The sequence below is a fragment of the Columba livia genome, chromosome 18 (assembly GCF_036013475.1).
Source record: "Columba livia isolate bColLiv1 breed racing homer chromosome 18, bColLiv1.pat.W.v2, whole genome shotgun sequence".
Lineage (NCBI taxonomy): Eukaryota > Metazoa > Chordata > Aves > Columbiformes > Columbidae > Columba > Columba livia.
The window spans coordinates 13,388,892-13,404,965 of record NC_088619.1 but is presented as its reverse complement, the minus strand read 5'-3'; the positions used below and the strand labels follow the sequence as shown (position 1 = coordinate 13,404,965).

At 57.9% G+C, this 16,074-nt stretch overlaps 2 protein-coding genes across 6 annotated transcripts in view; one reads left to right on the top strand and one right to left on the bottom strand.

Annotated features, from left to right (window-relative positions):
- Window positions 1-16,074, bottom strand: part of RBFOX3 (RNA binding fox-1 homolog 3) — a 130,828-nt gene that overhangs the window by 107,842 nt on the left and 6,912 nt on the right. The gene's annotated exons all lie outside the window — the stretch shown is intronic.
- Window positions 11,087-15,416, top strand: ENPP7 (ectonucleotide pyrophosphatase/phosphodiesterase 7). Its single transcript, XM_065034316.1, has 5 exons — window positions 11,087-11,327; window positions 12,382-12,527; window positions 13,413-14,033; window positions 14,622-14,835; window positions 15,328-15,416. The coding sequence occupies exons 1-5, from the start codon at window positions 11,087-11,089 to the stop codon at window positions 15,414-15,416; spliced, it is 1,311 nt and encodes a 436-aa protein (XP_064890388.1).

Genomic DNA, 16,074 nt, shown 5'->3' with positions numbered 1-16,074 from the left:
AATTCATTACTGCCATTTTAGCAAAGACATAGTATAGATTTTTGTTACAACAGCTCTTAACCAGTTAGTTGTGTGTACGCTGCTACCTGCCTTAACTGCTTGCATTAAAATTTCCCTCCAGAGAACTGACCCATGGACACCAACTGCCCCGCATGCCCCTGCTCTCCCTCCCCAGTAACTCCAGTAACAGTAGATCGCTGTTATTCTCCACTCAGCTCTTCTGATCCATCCCAGCGAGGACCTTCCCCTCACCCCGAAGTCACCAGACAGAGCCCCAGGGGAAGGGGCCAAGCTCGGGGCTGTGGGGGGAACCACCCCCTGGATCCCCCAGAAAGCCCTGCGAGTTGTGTTTATAACCCCAGTAAGAGGTAATTAAGAGGGAGGCTGGTGGCAGATGCAAGAGACAGCAGCGGGGCTGGGGCGGGTGGTGAAGCCCTTGGCAGAGGCTCCTCTGCTTGGTGGGAAGAGCTGCTGCACCCCCCGCACCCCTCAGAGACCCACCCTGCGCCCCTCAGAGACCCCCCCCGCGCCCCTCAGAGACCCCCCCCCGCGCCCCTCAGAGACCCTCCCCCGCGCCCCTCAGAGACCCCCCAGCCTCGCTCGGCCGTCGCCCTCCTGTCCAGCCCGTGCCAGATCCCCCGCGGCTGCTGCTCGGCATTCCGTGCCTGCTGCAGGCAATCCCACCGCTGCCACTGCGGCTGCACAGACAGCACTTTGTAGATTTGATTATGCGATAAGGGGCATCAGAAATGCAACTTGTTGCCTATTTCCCAGGGTAATTAATTTCATCTGTATTGAACAAATTACATAATTTGAGGATTTCTGGGTTGTGGATTAAGTAAAGACCAGATGAGAGCATCCTCATTGGCTCAGAGATTAATTAAGAGCACGAGGTGAAGCGAGCTCTCTCCTCTGCAGGATTCTGTGCTGGTGCATTGTTAATCCACCTGCCCGGCCCGGGCAGAGCTCTGCCTATGGGGCCACGGGAGCCCCGGCCAGGGCTCATTCCCATAGCAGGACATTGGGGGTGCCAGTGAATTAAGCTGAGCTTTAAGGCTTCCTTGAGGCTTTCCTGCCCAGGTTAGTGCTGCCCGGTCTGATCACCTGTTCTGGCCCAGCGGCAGGCAGGACAGAGCCCCTGCTGCCGGGCAGAGCACGGAGCACAGGCTCAGCAGGGCCTCGGGGCACCTGGTGCACCGCCAGCCCGGGACCCCTTCATCTGGGGCACCCCCAGCCAACACCTGCCTGGCGTGGCTGGATCCTCAGTCCTCACCTCTCGCAAACTGCATTGTTCAAAAACCACAAACCCCAGGTGAATCTCAAGCTCACCTACAAACATAGAGACGGGTTGCAGCTGCGCACAGAGCAGAGACTGACAGCAGGGACCGCAGCAGAGCTCCGGGGGTGCTCCTTCATCCTGCCCTGATCCCAGCACCCTGCCAGGGCATTGCAGCCACACTTCGTTTTTTGTAACCACGCCAGTGGGGTTGTCACTGCGACCTACTGCTCATGGCCCACGGAGACGTCCTGCCCCATCGCCTCTGTCCTGCCCCATCGTGCCCCATCGCCTCCGTCCTGCCCCATCGCCTCCGTCCTGCCCTGGTCCCGGGCTCATGCTCAGTCCAGGGATCTCCCCACACACCCCTCAGACTCACTGAAAATTTTCTCAGTGGGTCCAACAAACAGAGCTCAGTGCGGCGTTTGTTCACCAGCCAGGCGTTTTATTTAACGTGCCTTGTGATGCAGGATCAAAGATCCAGAGCAGCACCTAATTAATTATTTTTCTCTTCTTCTGTACCATCCCCTAGTTGAGCGCCGAGTCCCAGAATGTAAAAGCCTCCCTCTCAATGACTCTGCATAATGAGATGGATTTGTACTCCAGCAAATTTGTTCAGTTTTATGGAGTATTATATGAAAATGCTGTGAAATTAAGTTCTGTCTTTGCTATCATGCCACGGCCATCAGAGCGCTTTTATGTATGGCACTGAGACTAAAAGATGGGAAAGTGAGTCCTTGCCGCAGTAATGTGGCAAACGGGGAGAGGGAGGAGCCGTGCAATGAAGATGACATGGTGGAGGGTTAGACTGGGGAGATAATGAAGGAAACAAGAAAGCGATGCAGATGAAGAGAGTTGCAAGCCAAGAGCCTGGAACCGGAGCGGCAGCAGCCACGAGGCGCTGGCAACGGGAGAACTGGGGAGGGATGGGGAGGGCTCCCTTCTCGCAATTTCCCCCGCAAAGTGCTCCAGCAGCCCCTTCCACCCCCGCACAGGCACCCGCACGCTCGGCGCTGTCAGGACACGGCTGGGAACATCACGGTACCAGAACCGCGGTGTTTAAGGCCAGAGAGAGCGGGGTGGGGAGCGGCTGCCCCAGCCCCGGGTGCTTCCGGCACAGACCCTGCCCTTGGGATGGCTTTACCGCGGGTGCCAGGGAAGGTGCCCGGCACAGAAGGGGCCATTCCAGGCTGGAGGTGGGGAGAGCCCCCCCCAGCCCCCCCAGAACCAGGTCCCTTCCCTGCCCGCAGATCCCGTCCTCTTCTGTCCCTGCTCCCCCATCTCTCCCATCCCCAGCCTTGCTCCCCCTCCTCTTCACACCAGCCCTGCTCCCCTGCATTTACCCCAGAGTGATCTATTTTTTCCCTTGGCAACTTTATAGCCCGTTTCCTTGCCTGACAGCAATTAAGTAGATGCTTCACTTCCAATCCCATGGCCCATAAACACTGGAAAAAGAAAATGTTATAAAGAAGAAAACAATCAAATCTGCGCTCAGATGCCTGCATTCGCATACTGACACGGAGGGAGGTCTGCGGAGGACAGAGGGCGAAGCTGGGAAGTCGTCACTTGTGCAGAGGCTGGAGACCCCCACACACACACCCCGCAGCCTCCCCCCTCCAAACACGGGGGGACAGGTTTCCATAACGCAAGAGGCGCGCCGTGCCCGTCAGTCGCGGCAGCTCGTCAGCCCAAGCCCCCCATGGCCAGGCCCAGCACCCGCTGCCCCTCTCCTGCCCCCCCAGCTGCCCCACAGTGCTCCGGCACACACAGAAAGGTACAATGGCCAAAAAGCCACAGAAGAGGCGGCAGCAGCAGCGCCCCCTGTGCTGTGTGGGAGTTTTTGGTGCCTGCCAGGCCCCAGGGGACCAGCACTGACAAACAGCACCTTTCAGTTCCCTGTGAACACCTTCCCTCTGCTGGGCTGGCCAGCGGCTGATGTGGCAAATCACGGCACCATCCCGGCACCGGCTGCCCACAGAGTCCCAGCCACCCCGAGAGCTGCTCCCCACGGCAAGAGCTCTGACGTCCCAACCCCGGGAACACAGACTCTGCACCGGGAACCACACACAGACGCTTCTGATTTCCATGACAACCATAACGGGGTGTCTGCTGGTTTGGGAGCGCCGGGGGGTGCACGAACGCGATTGTTGGGCACAAAGCAAGATCAGCTGCTGCTGCAGTGCCCTGAGCACAGGTCTGCTGGTCCTTGCACCTCGAGCCAGCGGACGGGAGCCCTGCCTGCACCGCCCCTGCCTGTACCTCCCCACCCTGCCTGAGCCCTGCCTGCATCCCCCCTGCCTGCACCCCCCCGCCTGCACCACTGCCCTGGGAGACAGGCTGCGGAACAGCGAGCAGAGGCTGACGTGAGCTCCTTCCCCATCCCCAGACGAGCTTAAGCAAAAACTAAGAAGAAACCAGCAACTAGTTAGCCAGAGAGCACAAAATCCAGGCGATTACTGAAAAGCCTGGACATGGCTGTGAATCCCACAGCTGTCAACAATATCTCCAAGCTATTAAGAGAAAAATCAAGATGTGGACTGAATTAGATTGGCCATAGGTGAAAAATGGCTCAATTATTTCTAGTGCCAGAACCACAGAAGGACATTTCCCTCTGTTCCTGATCCACAACCTCCCACTAATTAGCAGACCTAGCAGAGAGAAAAATGCTTCAAGCTCCAGCAAGAGTAACAGCTACAGACCCAACACGGCCGCAAACATTTGTATGCGTGGCACAGAGGAGCGCCCAGGCGAAATCACACCGGTCTGACAGGGACTGGCAGCGGGAGATGTTCGGGCTGGTTTTTGGCCGCTGGGAGGGCAGGCTGCCCGCGCCGGGCTCCTCGGGACGCTGGGGTTTGGAAGGGATGTCCCGCTCCCGTACCCCCGCCAGCTCCGCAGCCTGTGTGCGTGCCGTGCCGGGCAACGGCCTGCGGGGAGAGGGGCTGGAGAGAAAGAGGGACGGGGCACAGCAGGGTCCAGCGGTCCTGAGCCTGCGGAGCCAGAGCCAGGCTGAGCTGTGAGCAGGGACTCAGGCCTGGGCAAAGCTCAGAGCAGAACCCAGCCCAGCGCTCTGCAGGGACAGGCTGGAGGGCAGAGATAACTGCCGGGACCGGCTCCCCGTTTCATGCAGGGATCTTTTAAAACAACTCATGCATAAAACCAAAAAGAGTTACCAGGAGCCCTGCCCCCTCCCTGACCAACCTGGGAACATGCTGTCATCAAGAAAAATGATGCTGGCAAGAGAGAAATCCGCTGGGGTTGCTGGCAATTTCCCAGGCTCCAGCCCCAATGAGTGTTTATCAATAGTTTCAGGATCTGCCTGTCACAGGCACTGCCCGGGAGCGCGGGCAGGCGGGTGTCAGCGCGGGCAGGCGGGTGTCAGCGCGGGCAGGCGGGCGGGCGTCAGGGCGGGTGTCAGGGCAGGCGGGCGAGCGTCAGGGCGGCCACGGCAGTGCAGGGACAGCGAGAAGGGAAATCAATTAACGGCTCCTCAGGAACACGGATTCGCCAGCATTACGGGGAAAGGTCTGCTCACTTGGCTCTAACAGGGAAACACTCAAATGGCGCTCAGTGACACAAGGGCACGTCCCAGGCTGGACACCATGGCCAGCAGGGGAGCAGCTCTGCAGGAGGGGGTGAGGGAGCAGCAGCGCTGCGTGCAATGGAGCTGCCCAATTGTTTCACTTGATGCCACCTACTTACGAGAAACAGTGAAGATCCATTTCCTTTATACCTTTGTAACACTCCTGAATTTATAGAGCAATCCTATATCACCTCTGTTGTCTCTAACCAAGAGAGTCCTAATTTATTGGCTTCTTCTCACACGTAAGACGTTCTGTGCCTTTGATCAGCCTTGTCATCCATTTCTTTACCTTTTCTAGTTCAACCACCTCCTTTGTGTAACTGGGCAACCCAAACAGCACCCAGCGTTTGCACCGTGACGCGGTGTGTTACACCTTGGCATAAAGCTGCTGCCTGGTTTGTTTTCAGCCTGTTTCCTAATAACTACTAACAAGCAATTTGCCTATTTGACTGACACTGGGCACTGAAATGGTATTTTCACAGAACTACCCTCAGCGACCGCAAGGTCTCTTTTCCAAGTAGGAAATATTAAATTAAAGGCCAGCTTTGTGTTTTTCTAGTTAAGAGCATGTTCTCATCTGTAGTACTCAGACCTGGCAACACTCATCTGCCATTTTGCCACCCAGCCGCTCATCCTGTGGGACTCTCCCACATCCCTGCCCCATCAGCTTCAGATCAAAACCACACTGGCTATTCCTGAGAACGGCCAGCAGATGAGACCGGTGCAGGCTCAAGGGATATTCAGTTCACAGCTCCCTCAGCTGCCCTGGGTGGGGGACACAAATCAGGTACACCCACAGGTCCTCCCTGCAATGCATTTGTTTGACTCTTTCTTCAGAGAGGGTGAGATCCCGGAGGCTCAGCTCACATGAGGACAATGACAACACACGTAAGGGAACAGCATCCTTTTGCACCCCCGCCCCCTCGCTGCGGTGGTGTTTTCTGTGGGGATTTTTCCTGCCATTTGCTGTTTCTCCTGTCTCTGAGATGACTTTACACCTTGCCAGAAAGAAAACAACACCCGGGGATCCCCGGAGCACGCGGCCAGAGCCGCAGAGACCAGCGGGCCCCCAGCAGGGACGGCTCCGCGGGCCAGGGGCTCCCTCCGCCTGCCCCGCCACCTGCTGTCCCTCGGGGAGGAGGGAGGACGGTCCCTCCGGGCACACGGGCTGGAACCGGAGATGGCGGGGAGTCGGGGCAGCAGCGCGCAGGGCCCGGCCCCGCCGTCAGCACCGCGGACAGCGCCGGGCGGCCGCTCCGGCCCCCGCCCCGGGCACCGCGACCCGGGTCCCCCACAGCACCCCCTGCGGGAACAGCCACCATCGCCCAAGCACCAGCCCACGGCAGGGGAAAGTGGGGATGTGCAGCCTGGTGCCCAAATACATGGGGCGAACGTGTTCACCATCCAACACATACACTGCTGAGAAAAAAACCCACCCTTTCTGGTCTTCTCAGGCTCCCAAAGACTCTGTCCTGCTCACTAAGGGCTTTGAAGGATCACCCGTTCTGCTGCCCACCACAAAGCGCCCTCAGCATCCCCACGCCTCTGGCTGCCCTCCCAGGACCAGCCATTTACCCGCCACAGGGAATGTTCTTCTGAGCAGTCAGCCCAGCATCCCAAGGCGGAACCAAACTGGGACTGCTCAGTCTTGCACTCCCTCTGCTAAGAGGCAGATGTCCCTTCTGAAAGGAACATTTCTTAATTAATATTAATACTCCGCATCATGTCAGATCTTCTCATGTATTTACACTCCCTCCCTAAGCTCCTTCCCTGCCTGTCCCTCTGCCAGCAGCAGCACAGTGACACAGGAAGGGCCTGCGCTCCCGGGTGTTCCTGAGCCCCGGTCCTGGTGTAGCTGTAATGGATCAGTGACACCGTTATATTTATGGGTATTGCAAGAGAAAGGAAAAGGCTACTGGGTGTTCATATGTTCTTGTTGTATTATTTAAGAGAAGCCATTTGAGAGCACAGGAGAAGCAGTGTCTGCTCCCAAAAGGAGGAAAAATAATGGAGGGGAATATTTGCAAAAAGCTCAGTTAAGTAAATATTTTATGCCAAATAATGTTATGGCTTTTGAATGATGCATGCAAGAGAGTTGAAAGGAGGTGAGGCACAGAGCGAGGCAACACGCGGTGCGTGCTGAGTGTGAAGGTGTTCATGGGGGGGAAGCAGAGGAAAACACCGTGCCCAGTTGTGCCTCTCGCCCGCGGGGGGGCCAGCAGAGGCAGCACCGCAGGGCAGGGCTGCTCCAGCTCCTGGACTGACAACACCCTTTCACTGCAGAGAAGTCGGAGATAACCTTACAGGGAGGCAGTTCCACCCCAAGCGGGTGACACCAGCTCATGTGCCGACCCATCTCCTCCCCTTCGTCTGGTACCAGCCCCAGGCAGTACCAGCGAGAGGAACCTGCAGCCCCCAGCAGGAGCCCTCCTGGCTCTCCGGGAGGCAAGGGTGGTGACAGAGGGGAGGAGAACAGGGCCAGCACCAGGGAGGGACACTGCTCTGACCAGAGGAATTCTCCCCCTGGCAGACACATGTGCAGGGTGAGCATCTGGCACAAGGTAAGCACAGAAAGGAGTAAAATACCATTAAGTGTAATAAGAAATGTACTTAATCAATGAGCTCTGCAGCTGAGGATCAATGGGAGGCAGACACAGCCATTAGCTAAGAAAGCTGAGAAAGAGCCCCAGGCTCTGATGGAGCGGTCGATACTGGGTTTAACTGAGCAGCAGAGGAAAGGTCCCAGCTGGAGAGCAGAGCCAGTGCTCACCCTGCTCCACTCCTCAGGGCTCAGCAGGGAGGAGAACAAGGAGCCAAGGCCTTGGCCTGCCGAAAAGCCTGGTGCTGAGCCCCGCAAAGCAGCACAGACTCTGAACCAGACATGGGTACCCAGCAAGAGTGACAAGGGTGTGAGATGGAATGACCACTGCTGGCAGGGAAGAGAAGGGACTAATGCACCTCACCATCACCCAGGGCCATCGTTTGGCTGTGGAGAGCAACAGCCAGGGCTTTAGCCATAAGCCGTTCTCCTGGGGACCAAAGGTTGCAGGGAACTTCAGGTGTTGGTCCTGCCCAGGAGGTGCAGGGGGCTATGGGCATCCTGAGCAGCTCACCTGGGGCAGAAGAGACAGGCGAAGCCTCACTCACTGCTCAGGGCAGGCCAGGCTGCTGAGCCATTTCCTCGCTGCTCTTGTCTCTTTGTCCCTTGAGCACGGTGCTGCATTGCTCCCCAAGGGCTGTCCCATGGGAGAGATGCAACTGGATAGCAAAGAGGTCACCCTCCTAAGGAGGTGCTGCACCAGCCCTGGTAAGCAGAGCTGCTGCTGAGTCAGGGCTTACCCAGGCCCCAACCCTGAGATCCCCCAGTGCTCCCTCGACCCAGCACACTTGGAGCCCGTCCGGGTGGTGCCGGCTGAGTCACCACACGCGGGGCTTCCTCAGGAGAGAGTCTTGATTTTCAATCCATGAGCAAATTTAGCACTCAGAAGGCAGACAGCCCCAGGCAGTGAGTGGGCATGACAGCCGGGTCTGGCTGACAGTGCTGCCGCTGACTCAGCCCCGGCACCCAGACCCCGCCGTGCTCCTGCCCTGGGCTCCAAACACCTCGCCCAACCCCGGCACTGAGCTCCAGCTCCCTGCTCGTTTCCCGAGGCTGTCACCCTGTCCTGTCCCCAGCCTGCGCTTGCTGAGACCTGTCAGCCAGAGCCTGACCTGAGCCCACAGGTGGCAGCGCAGGGACTCCTGTGCGAGGGGGCTGCGGGGACCACACGTGCCCTTGGCAACATCTCAAGAGCATTAGAGCCTGTGGTTGTGCTCCAGGCAGAGTTTCCACGTGTGCCTGTGCAGGGGAGAAAAGCAGCTGTCCCCGAGGTCCGTCCCAGGGGGGTCCCTTCTCCTGCTGGGGGGGACATCCCAGGGGGCGGCTCCTGGAGCACAGGACACAGCGCTGGATCTGTCCCCGGGGGCTGGGCAGGACACGCTCCCGTCCCCGTTCCGGCACCCGCGGGACAGGCTGGGCAGCGCCGCCTGGCGGCCGGGCCCGGGGTGGGGGCGGTGCCGAGGTCCCCCCGGGCCGCGGGAACGGCCCCAACGTGCCCGGCCGGGACAACGCCGGCCAGCCCGGGTCTGGCCCCGCTCACCGCCCGGGCCCCGGGACAGGCGCCATTTGCGACCCCGGGAACCTGACCGCAGCCGCCACCACCTTCCTTCAGCCCGCTGGCACACGGGTCCGCAGTCACACCTGCGGTGACGCCACAGCCCCCACACCGGCTTCCCGCAGTCTGGGATTCGGGAGCACAGAGGGAGCAGGTTCACAGGGTGAGACCCAAACTCCTGCCTCCCAGCACAGACATCCAGTTCTCACCTGAGGAGCTCCCTGCAGCAACCAAAGCCTCTTGGCCAAGCTCCGTGCAGCTTCTCCAGCCTCCCCGAGCTGCTTGGCTGGAGCACCTTCCTCCTGCCATCTGCCTTGGGGCCCAGGCCAGCACAGAAGGGCCGTGAGACCCATGGAGGGCTTTTATAAAGGGTCCCCAGCCCCTCCCTCAGCCAAGCAGCCTCACCCGTGGGGCCCGGCTCAGCAATCTCATTGCTGGGAGCAGCCCCAGCTGTGCCAGTCAGTAATGGAGCTGCAGACACGTGCCCTGCAGAGCCAAGTGGACCTTCATGTGGGACAAAGTGTGGCATTCCTCACTGAAATTCAAGTGGCACCCTTGAGAAATTTGTGATTTGATTTTCCTTTTAAAAATAAAAAATAAAGAGGGAAAACCACCCAGCCCTGCCTGCCTGACCAAACTGCTCCCCCAGCATAGATCCCTGGGGCTGCCCACACGCATCCACCCCCCGTGGGGACCCACAGTTCCACCCAAGGGGTGCTCAGCACCTCGTTTTCTGCAAAGGCTGGAAACAGGCTTTGCCCCTGCGTGCCATGTTTCAGCAAACAGGGCTGTTCCGTGGCAGGGGACTTCTCTGTGCTCATTATTTCTACTTTCTAGCCCCTTCATCTGTCATCTCTGAGTTAACTGTGGCGGAAGGACAGTCTCAGCCCAATACACCTTTGCAGGGACCCTCTTCCCCAAGTAGGTGCTGGGACTGACAACTCGTGCCACCAAAGCGCAGCTCGTTGCACATTGTCACGATGCTTCCGAGGACGCAGGATCAGCACCGCCAGTAAGGGGCCCGTGATCCAGAGGGTGCTGAGCAGGGACACAGTAGCCCCGGAGCAGCCATGGACACCTGGTCACATCTGCTCATCGGACAAGTGCTTGGGATGCCACAGGTGCAAAATCAACCGCATCAGCCTTTTTAGCTGGAGACCGACAGTGTCCCCAGGCAGGGTGGCCAAAGGTGACGTTCTTTATCTGTGCCTCGTGCTCCTCAGATACCAGATATCAAAATGTGCCTTGGGACACTCCTGTTATTAAGTGCTCCTCTGAGATTAGAGCAGCGTTTCCACCTCCCCAGCATCTTTTCTCTCAGTGGAGCCGACAAACACGATAACTTATCAGGACCTTCCCCTGTGCTGTTAGCAATGGCACAAGGACTTATTGACCCCCCTCAGAACAACATACTGAATATTTAAGACTTTCCTGAGCTTGGTAAGCGATAACATCTTTATTATATGAGCCCTTTAAACCCTCGGTGCCTGGCAGGCCCCTCTGCCCTTGCAGGAAGGACAACATCAGACCCAGGGCAGCAAACACTGATAATGAAGCAGTTCCTGGAGCGAACCGCAGTGCCGGGGCTGCCCGGCCGGCAGCTCCTGTGCCGCCGCTCTGGGGGCACACGGCACTCCTGGCAGGGACAGACGGGACCCAGCGGAGCGGCCCCCGGTGGGGGGGCAGGTGGGGGGCAGGTGGGGCTCAGAGCGGGCTCCCGCGCAGCCTGGGCTCGGTTCTACAGCCTGCAAACCAAGTGCCCAAGCCCCTGTTCCCGGGTTTCACACGGGCTCCTGCCACATGAGCAATTCTTCCCATCCGCGAGGACCGAAATAGCATCCGACGCCACTGATGGAGGAGGCAGATCTGGTGTTTGACCCAGAAAGACATCTAAGCTAATCTATCTCAGATAGACAAAAACCTGAGGGGCTCATTCTGATATGAAGTGCTGGCTGAAGCCACGGGCCTGATCAGCAACTTCGAGATTAGATAAGAGCCGAACTTAGTCCCATCCCTCATGTATTAACGTGAGCTCTCTGGATGTCTGGGCTATTCCAGTTCAAGGGCACAAAGATGTTCACTTCACTCGGGCTCCTGTGCGCTGCCCTCTCTTTAGCAGGAGGAGTCCCCGTGCAGCAGCGATCCGGCCGCAGCAAAGTCCTCCTGGTGTCCTTTGATGGCTTTCGGTGGGACTATGACCAGGACGTGGACACCCCGCACCTGGACGCGATGGCCGCGGAGGGGGTGAAGGCGCAGTACATGACTCCCGCCTTCATCACCATCACCAGCCCGTGCCACTTCACGCTGCTGACCGGTGAGTCCGCCGGCCACGAGCCCGGCTGCAGCCTGGGGACGGCAAACGCGAGGCTTGGTCACCGGCGATGCCACCAAGCGAAGCGGGCACCAGCCTCGGCTGCACACGAAGCTCTAGAGCAGAAACGAGGCGATAGCTGCAGAAAGTGATAGAAATGAACTTGTATTTATCAACGGTAAATAGCACCAGGCCAACCCGATAGCCTCCTTCGATAAGATAAATGATTTTCTAGACAAGGGAGATGCACTAAATTTAATCTTTCTGGGCTTCAGTAATGTATTTGATACAGCACCACACGGGAAATCGTTAGTTAAGATGGAGAAGATGAAGATTAGTACAAAATGTCTAAGGTGGGGAAGTAACGGGCTGCAGGGAAGAGGAGAGCGGGTGGTGCGGAGAGCAGACGTCAGGCTGCAGGGACGGCAACAGGGGAATTCCTGAGGAATCGATGGTGGAGCCAATCTTACTTAAGATTTTCGATAACCTTGGCATAAAAAAGTAGAACATGCTAATGAAATGTGCTGATGGGAAGAGGCAGGGAGGTGTTGTCGATACAGGAGAGGACAGGGATATCGTGCAGAAGTAACTGTGTGGTATTCAGGACCAGAATAATAAAGATAGCATGAAATGTAACAGTATAAAGTGCAAGTCTTTAGTTCCTAATGGGAATTTCTGCTGCACATTGGCCTCACCAGTTGTGAACAACAGAGGAAGCAAAACAGAGAAGCAATGAGTTGAACGTGGGATAACGGCAAACCTGCCTGTGCCAGGGAGGCGGGAGCGCTTGCAGGCGGCACCGGCACATCCAGGGCAAGGGTGTCCCGGCGTGTGACCAACACCCCCGTGGGAGGAGCAGACACCCCCCCAGCACCCCATTCCCTGCCCTGGGAACCCCCTTGTAGCAGGCAGGGGGAGGAAGGAGGCAAACAGAAGCAAAGGGAGAGCTTGGATGGGGTGCGCGGGGCACAAGCTCCCACTCACCCAGGGCATCGCCCAGCGCAGGGCGAGACCCCCCAGCCACAGCCGGGCTCACCCCCCGCACCTCTCCGGACAGGGAGATACCTGGAGAACCACGGGGTGATCCACAACATGTGGTTCAACACCAGCACGGGGGTGAAGCTGCCCTACCACACCACGCAGGGCATCGACAGCTGGTGGGACAACGGCAGCCTGCCCATCTGGATCACCGCGCAGAGACAGGCGAGTGCAGCCCCCCTGCCCCACGGCCCCGCACCCCCACAGCCCCACAGCCCCGCTGCCCCACGGCACCGCACCCCCACAGCCCCGCACGCGCAGCTCCTGCTGCTGCCGTGGTGGAAAAGCCACAGGCAAGCCACGATCTCTAGTGGCCGTGAGCTAACATCCTCACTGGAAACGCAACCTAATTAGACCAGCAAAAAAATTAAATCCCCAGACAGCGGCAGGAATAATTATGATAATTCTATTAAAAATAGCAAAAAATAATAGATGCATTTCAGCTTTATTAAGACATTAATAAAACTGGTTATCCTTTTCCTGTTTAAAGAAGCCTCAGCCGGTTCCTCAGGGAGCACCATGCGCCCAGGGGTTCCACGTGCTCCAGGGCACAAAGCCCATCTCCGCAGCCTCAGCCGGGCCCCCTCGGGCCGTGTGGCGGGGCTGCTGCCCCCTCCGCCCGCACGGCAGCAAGGCTTCCCCAGGAGCCTTTGAGACAGGACCTGAGACCTGGCCCAACACACGGACCTTTGCCTGTATCTACCTGCCAAACTGGTCCCACTGACTTCAGGGTGAGAACTTGAAGTAAAACGCACCCTAATGTCTTGATGGTCAAGAGCCAGCGGGTCCATGCAAGCTACAAACAGATCACAGTTTCCAAAGTTATAGCTAGTGTTACTAACACAGTGAGAAAATCAAAGTGCAGGAGTTCTGGGAAGGGCAGTGCTTTCAATTAATCACTTTTAATTGGCAACGAGCAAGAAAAACCTCATTAGAGGTAGACATTAGGGGGTTGAATGAACTAACCGCGTTAGTATGTGGTTGCAGTGACAGATGGAGAGATGCTGCAGAGCGAGTGCAGGTGAGTTTACGCAATGTCTTCGCTGACAGGGTTTAAAGACAGGCTCTATCTATTTCCCTGGAGGAAAAGCAAAATATCAAGGGGAAGAGGTGAATATGAAGTTGGTGGAGCCGCCCTTGTTCAACTACAGCAATGAAACCAACTGGAGAGAGAACATTGACACCACCATGGAATGGTTCACGGTGAACAACCTCGACTTCATCGCGCTCTACTTCGGTGAGCCAGACTCGGCGGGACACAAGTACGGCCCTGAATCCACGCAGAGAAAAGCCATGGTCGAGCAGGTGGACAGAACCATCGGTTACTTGAGGCAGCGTATCCGGGAGAGCGGTCTGGAGCCAAACCTCAACCTCATCATCACGTCCGACCACGGCATGGACACGGTCATAAAGACCAACGAGATTCACATCCAAACAGTAGAGAACTTCACGTTCCAAGACATCGAGTTCGAACTCTTAGATTACGGACCAAACGGACTGCTGTTGCCAAAAGAAGGAAAATTAGAGCATGTGTACTCAGTCCTGAAAGATGCCCACCCAAACCTACATGTGTACAAGAAAGAAGACTTTCCGAGGAGATTTCACTACGCCAACCATTCCCGGATCACCCCACTCGTGTTGTACAGCGATCCAGGATATGTGATCCATGGGGTAAGATGTATGCACAGACATATTGCACCGACTTTTGGGGTTCTGCCTCTCTCCTCCTGCCCTGCTCATGGCACCCCAGTACCTGCCTGGCTTCACGCCTTGGTCTCCCAACAAATGAATGGGAATTCCAGCTCTTTGTGTAAAGCCTTTGCAGTTCAGACAAAAAAGGGTCCAGAAGTCTTGGAACAAGACTTGAACAAACACGGAATCCCAGTTGCAGGATCCTCTCCTGGCCTGGCAATCAGGGAAAGCCCAAGCCAAGGCCCGCAGGCAGCTTCCCAAGTGAAGCTTCTCAGTACAACAAGCTCTGGATGCGCTGACATTTAAGGGGGAGCTTGAAAGGTGTAATTGCTTGCCAGCTGTGTCTGGGCAGCACCCTCCAGCTTCCACAAAGTTTAACATTATTAGATCAACTTCAAAAACTCGAAGAAACCAAACAGACCATTAAACCCTGTGGCTGCAGAACGTGGCACACGAAAGCCATGCACAGGAGGGGGGTGGATCGGCCCATAGAGCTGCTGCTCTGGGACCCGGGCCATGCTGGGGGGCTGAGGGGCTCGGGCACTCACCCCTCCCTCTCCCTTGCAGCGGTACAAGGTGCAGTTCAACAAGGGGGAACACGGTTTTGACAACGAGGCCATGAACATGAAAACCATCTTCCGCGCCGTGGGACCCGCCTTCGCGCGGGGGCTGCTGGTGGAGCCCTTCGAGAGCGTCCACGTCTACGCACTGCTGTGCCGGCTGCTGGACATCGTCCCCGAGCCGCACGACGGCTCCCTGCTCGCCGTCACACCCATGCTGCGTCAGTGCGGGGCACCGGGACCGGCACCGGCACCGGCACCGGGAGCGGGACCGCCCCGCCGGGATTCCCGCGGGAACAGCGACATCTGGCGGCCGCCGCCCGCCACCACTCCCGCCACCGAGCGGCGGTCCCTGTCCCCGGCCCCGTCCGTGTCCCCGGCCCCGTCCGTGTCCCGGCCCCGTCCGTGTCCCGGCCCCGCCGGCCCCATCGCTGTCCGCTGCAGCTTGCAGCTCCCCGGGCTCGGCCCCCGGCCGCGGTCACCGGGCCAGTGCCACCTTAAAGGTGTCTAAATGTCCCTGACACCACAGCAAAGCCACTCACAGCCCTGACAGGCGGCGGCAGGGGATGCTGAGGCCAGTGAAGCGCCATCCCGGGGGGAGCAGAGTGGGTGCCAGATCTCCGCACAAGCTCCCCCGCGTCACAGCGTGCGGGACGGGGCTGCTGCTCACCTGGGCACCATGCGAGGCTGAACTCCTCCTCTCGGCTTTGCAGGTTCAAGCGCTCCTCTCTCTCCCACCAAGAAGCTGCCGGTGATGCTGGGAATTGCTCTTGCTCTGGGATGCTGGGGAGGACTACACTAACCCCCGCACAGGTAACCAGCCCTAAGGACACCCAGATAACCAGCCCTAAGGACACCCAGAAAAGCGCCTGCAAGTGCCCTTGCCCAGGCAGGCACATGCCTGGACATGTTTGTTCTTGGCCCCTCCAGGTTCTGCCCATGCACAGCAGACCCTTTGCACCTCCAGCAGAGGGACCGTGGATTTTTACTACCCGGGTCAGCACTGACACTACCCAGGGTTTGTGGGGCTGGAAAGAAGGGCTGGGCCTCCCCAGCCCCTCCCTGCCGCTGCCTGACCCCTCTGCTCCCAGCCCGTGTGGCCGGGTCTGCACTGGAGAGCAGATGTGTGAGCATCATGGGGGGGAAGCCTCATCCCTTGCAGCTCTGTGTGTACCTGTGTGTGGCTGCAAGAAAAATAGGATGTAAGTTTGCTGTTTGCCTTCACTGTGCATATTTGCCTGGAGACCCACCAAGACAAGTAGTTCCCAATCTGATTTCCTGGCCCTTGCAGCACTGCACACCCCCAGCTGATATCCACAGGCTGCAAATATGTGAAATGAGTAACAGCAGTGCTGTGCTTTCCTGTCTTGGCAGCCTCTGAGTTCCAGGCAGCTCTACCAGAAGTGTATAGAGATGAGGAAGGACGTGTCTCATGAAGACGACAAGCCCTGGTCTCAGAG

Coding starts and splice junctions, on each gene's coding strand:
- ENPP7 (XM_065034316.1), top strand. CDS start 11,087: ATGTTCACTTCACTCGGGCTCCTGTGCGCTGCCCTCTCTTTAGCAGGA. Junction 12,528..13,412: donor GGATCACCGCGCAGAGACAG/GCGAGTGCAGCC, acceptor CTTCGCTGACAG/GGTTTAAAGACAGGCTCTAT. Junction 14,836..15,327: donor CGCCGTCACACCCATGCTGC/GTCAGTGCGGGG, acceptor TCGGCTTTGCAG/GTTCAAGCGCTCCTCTCTCT.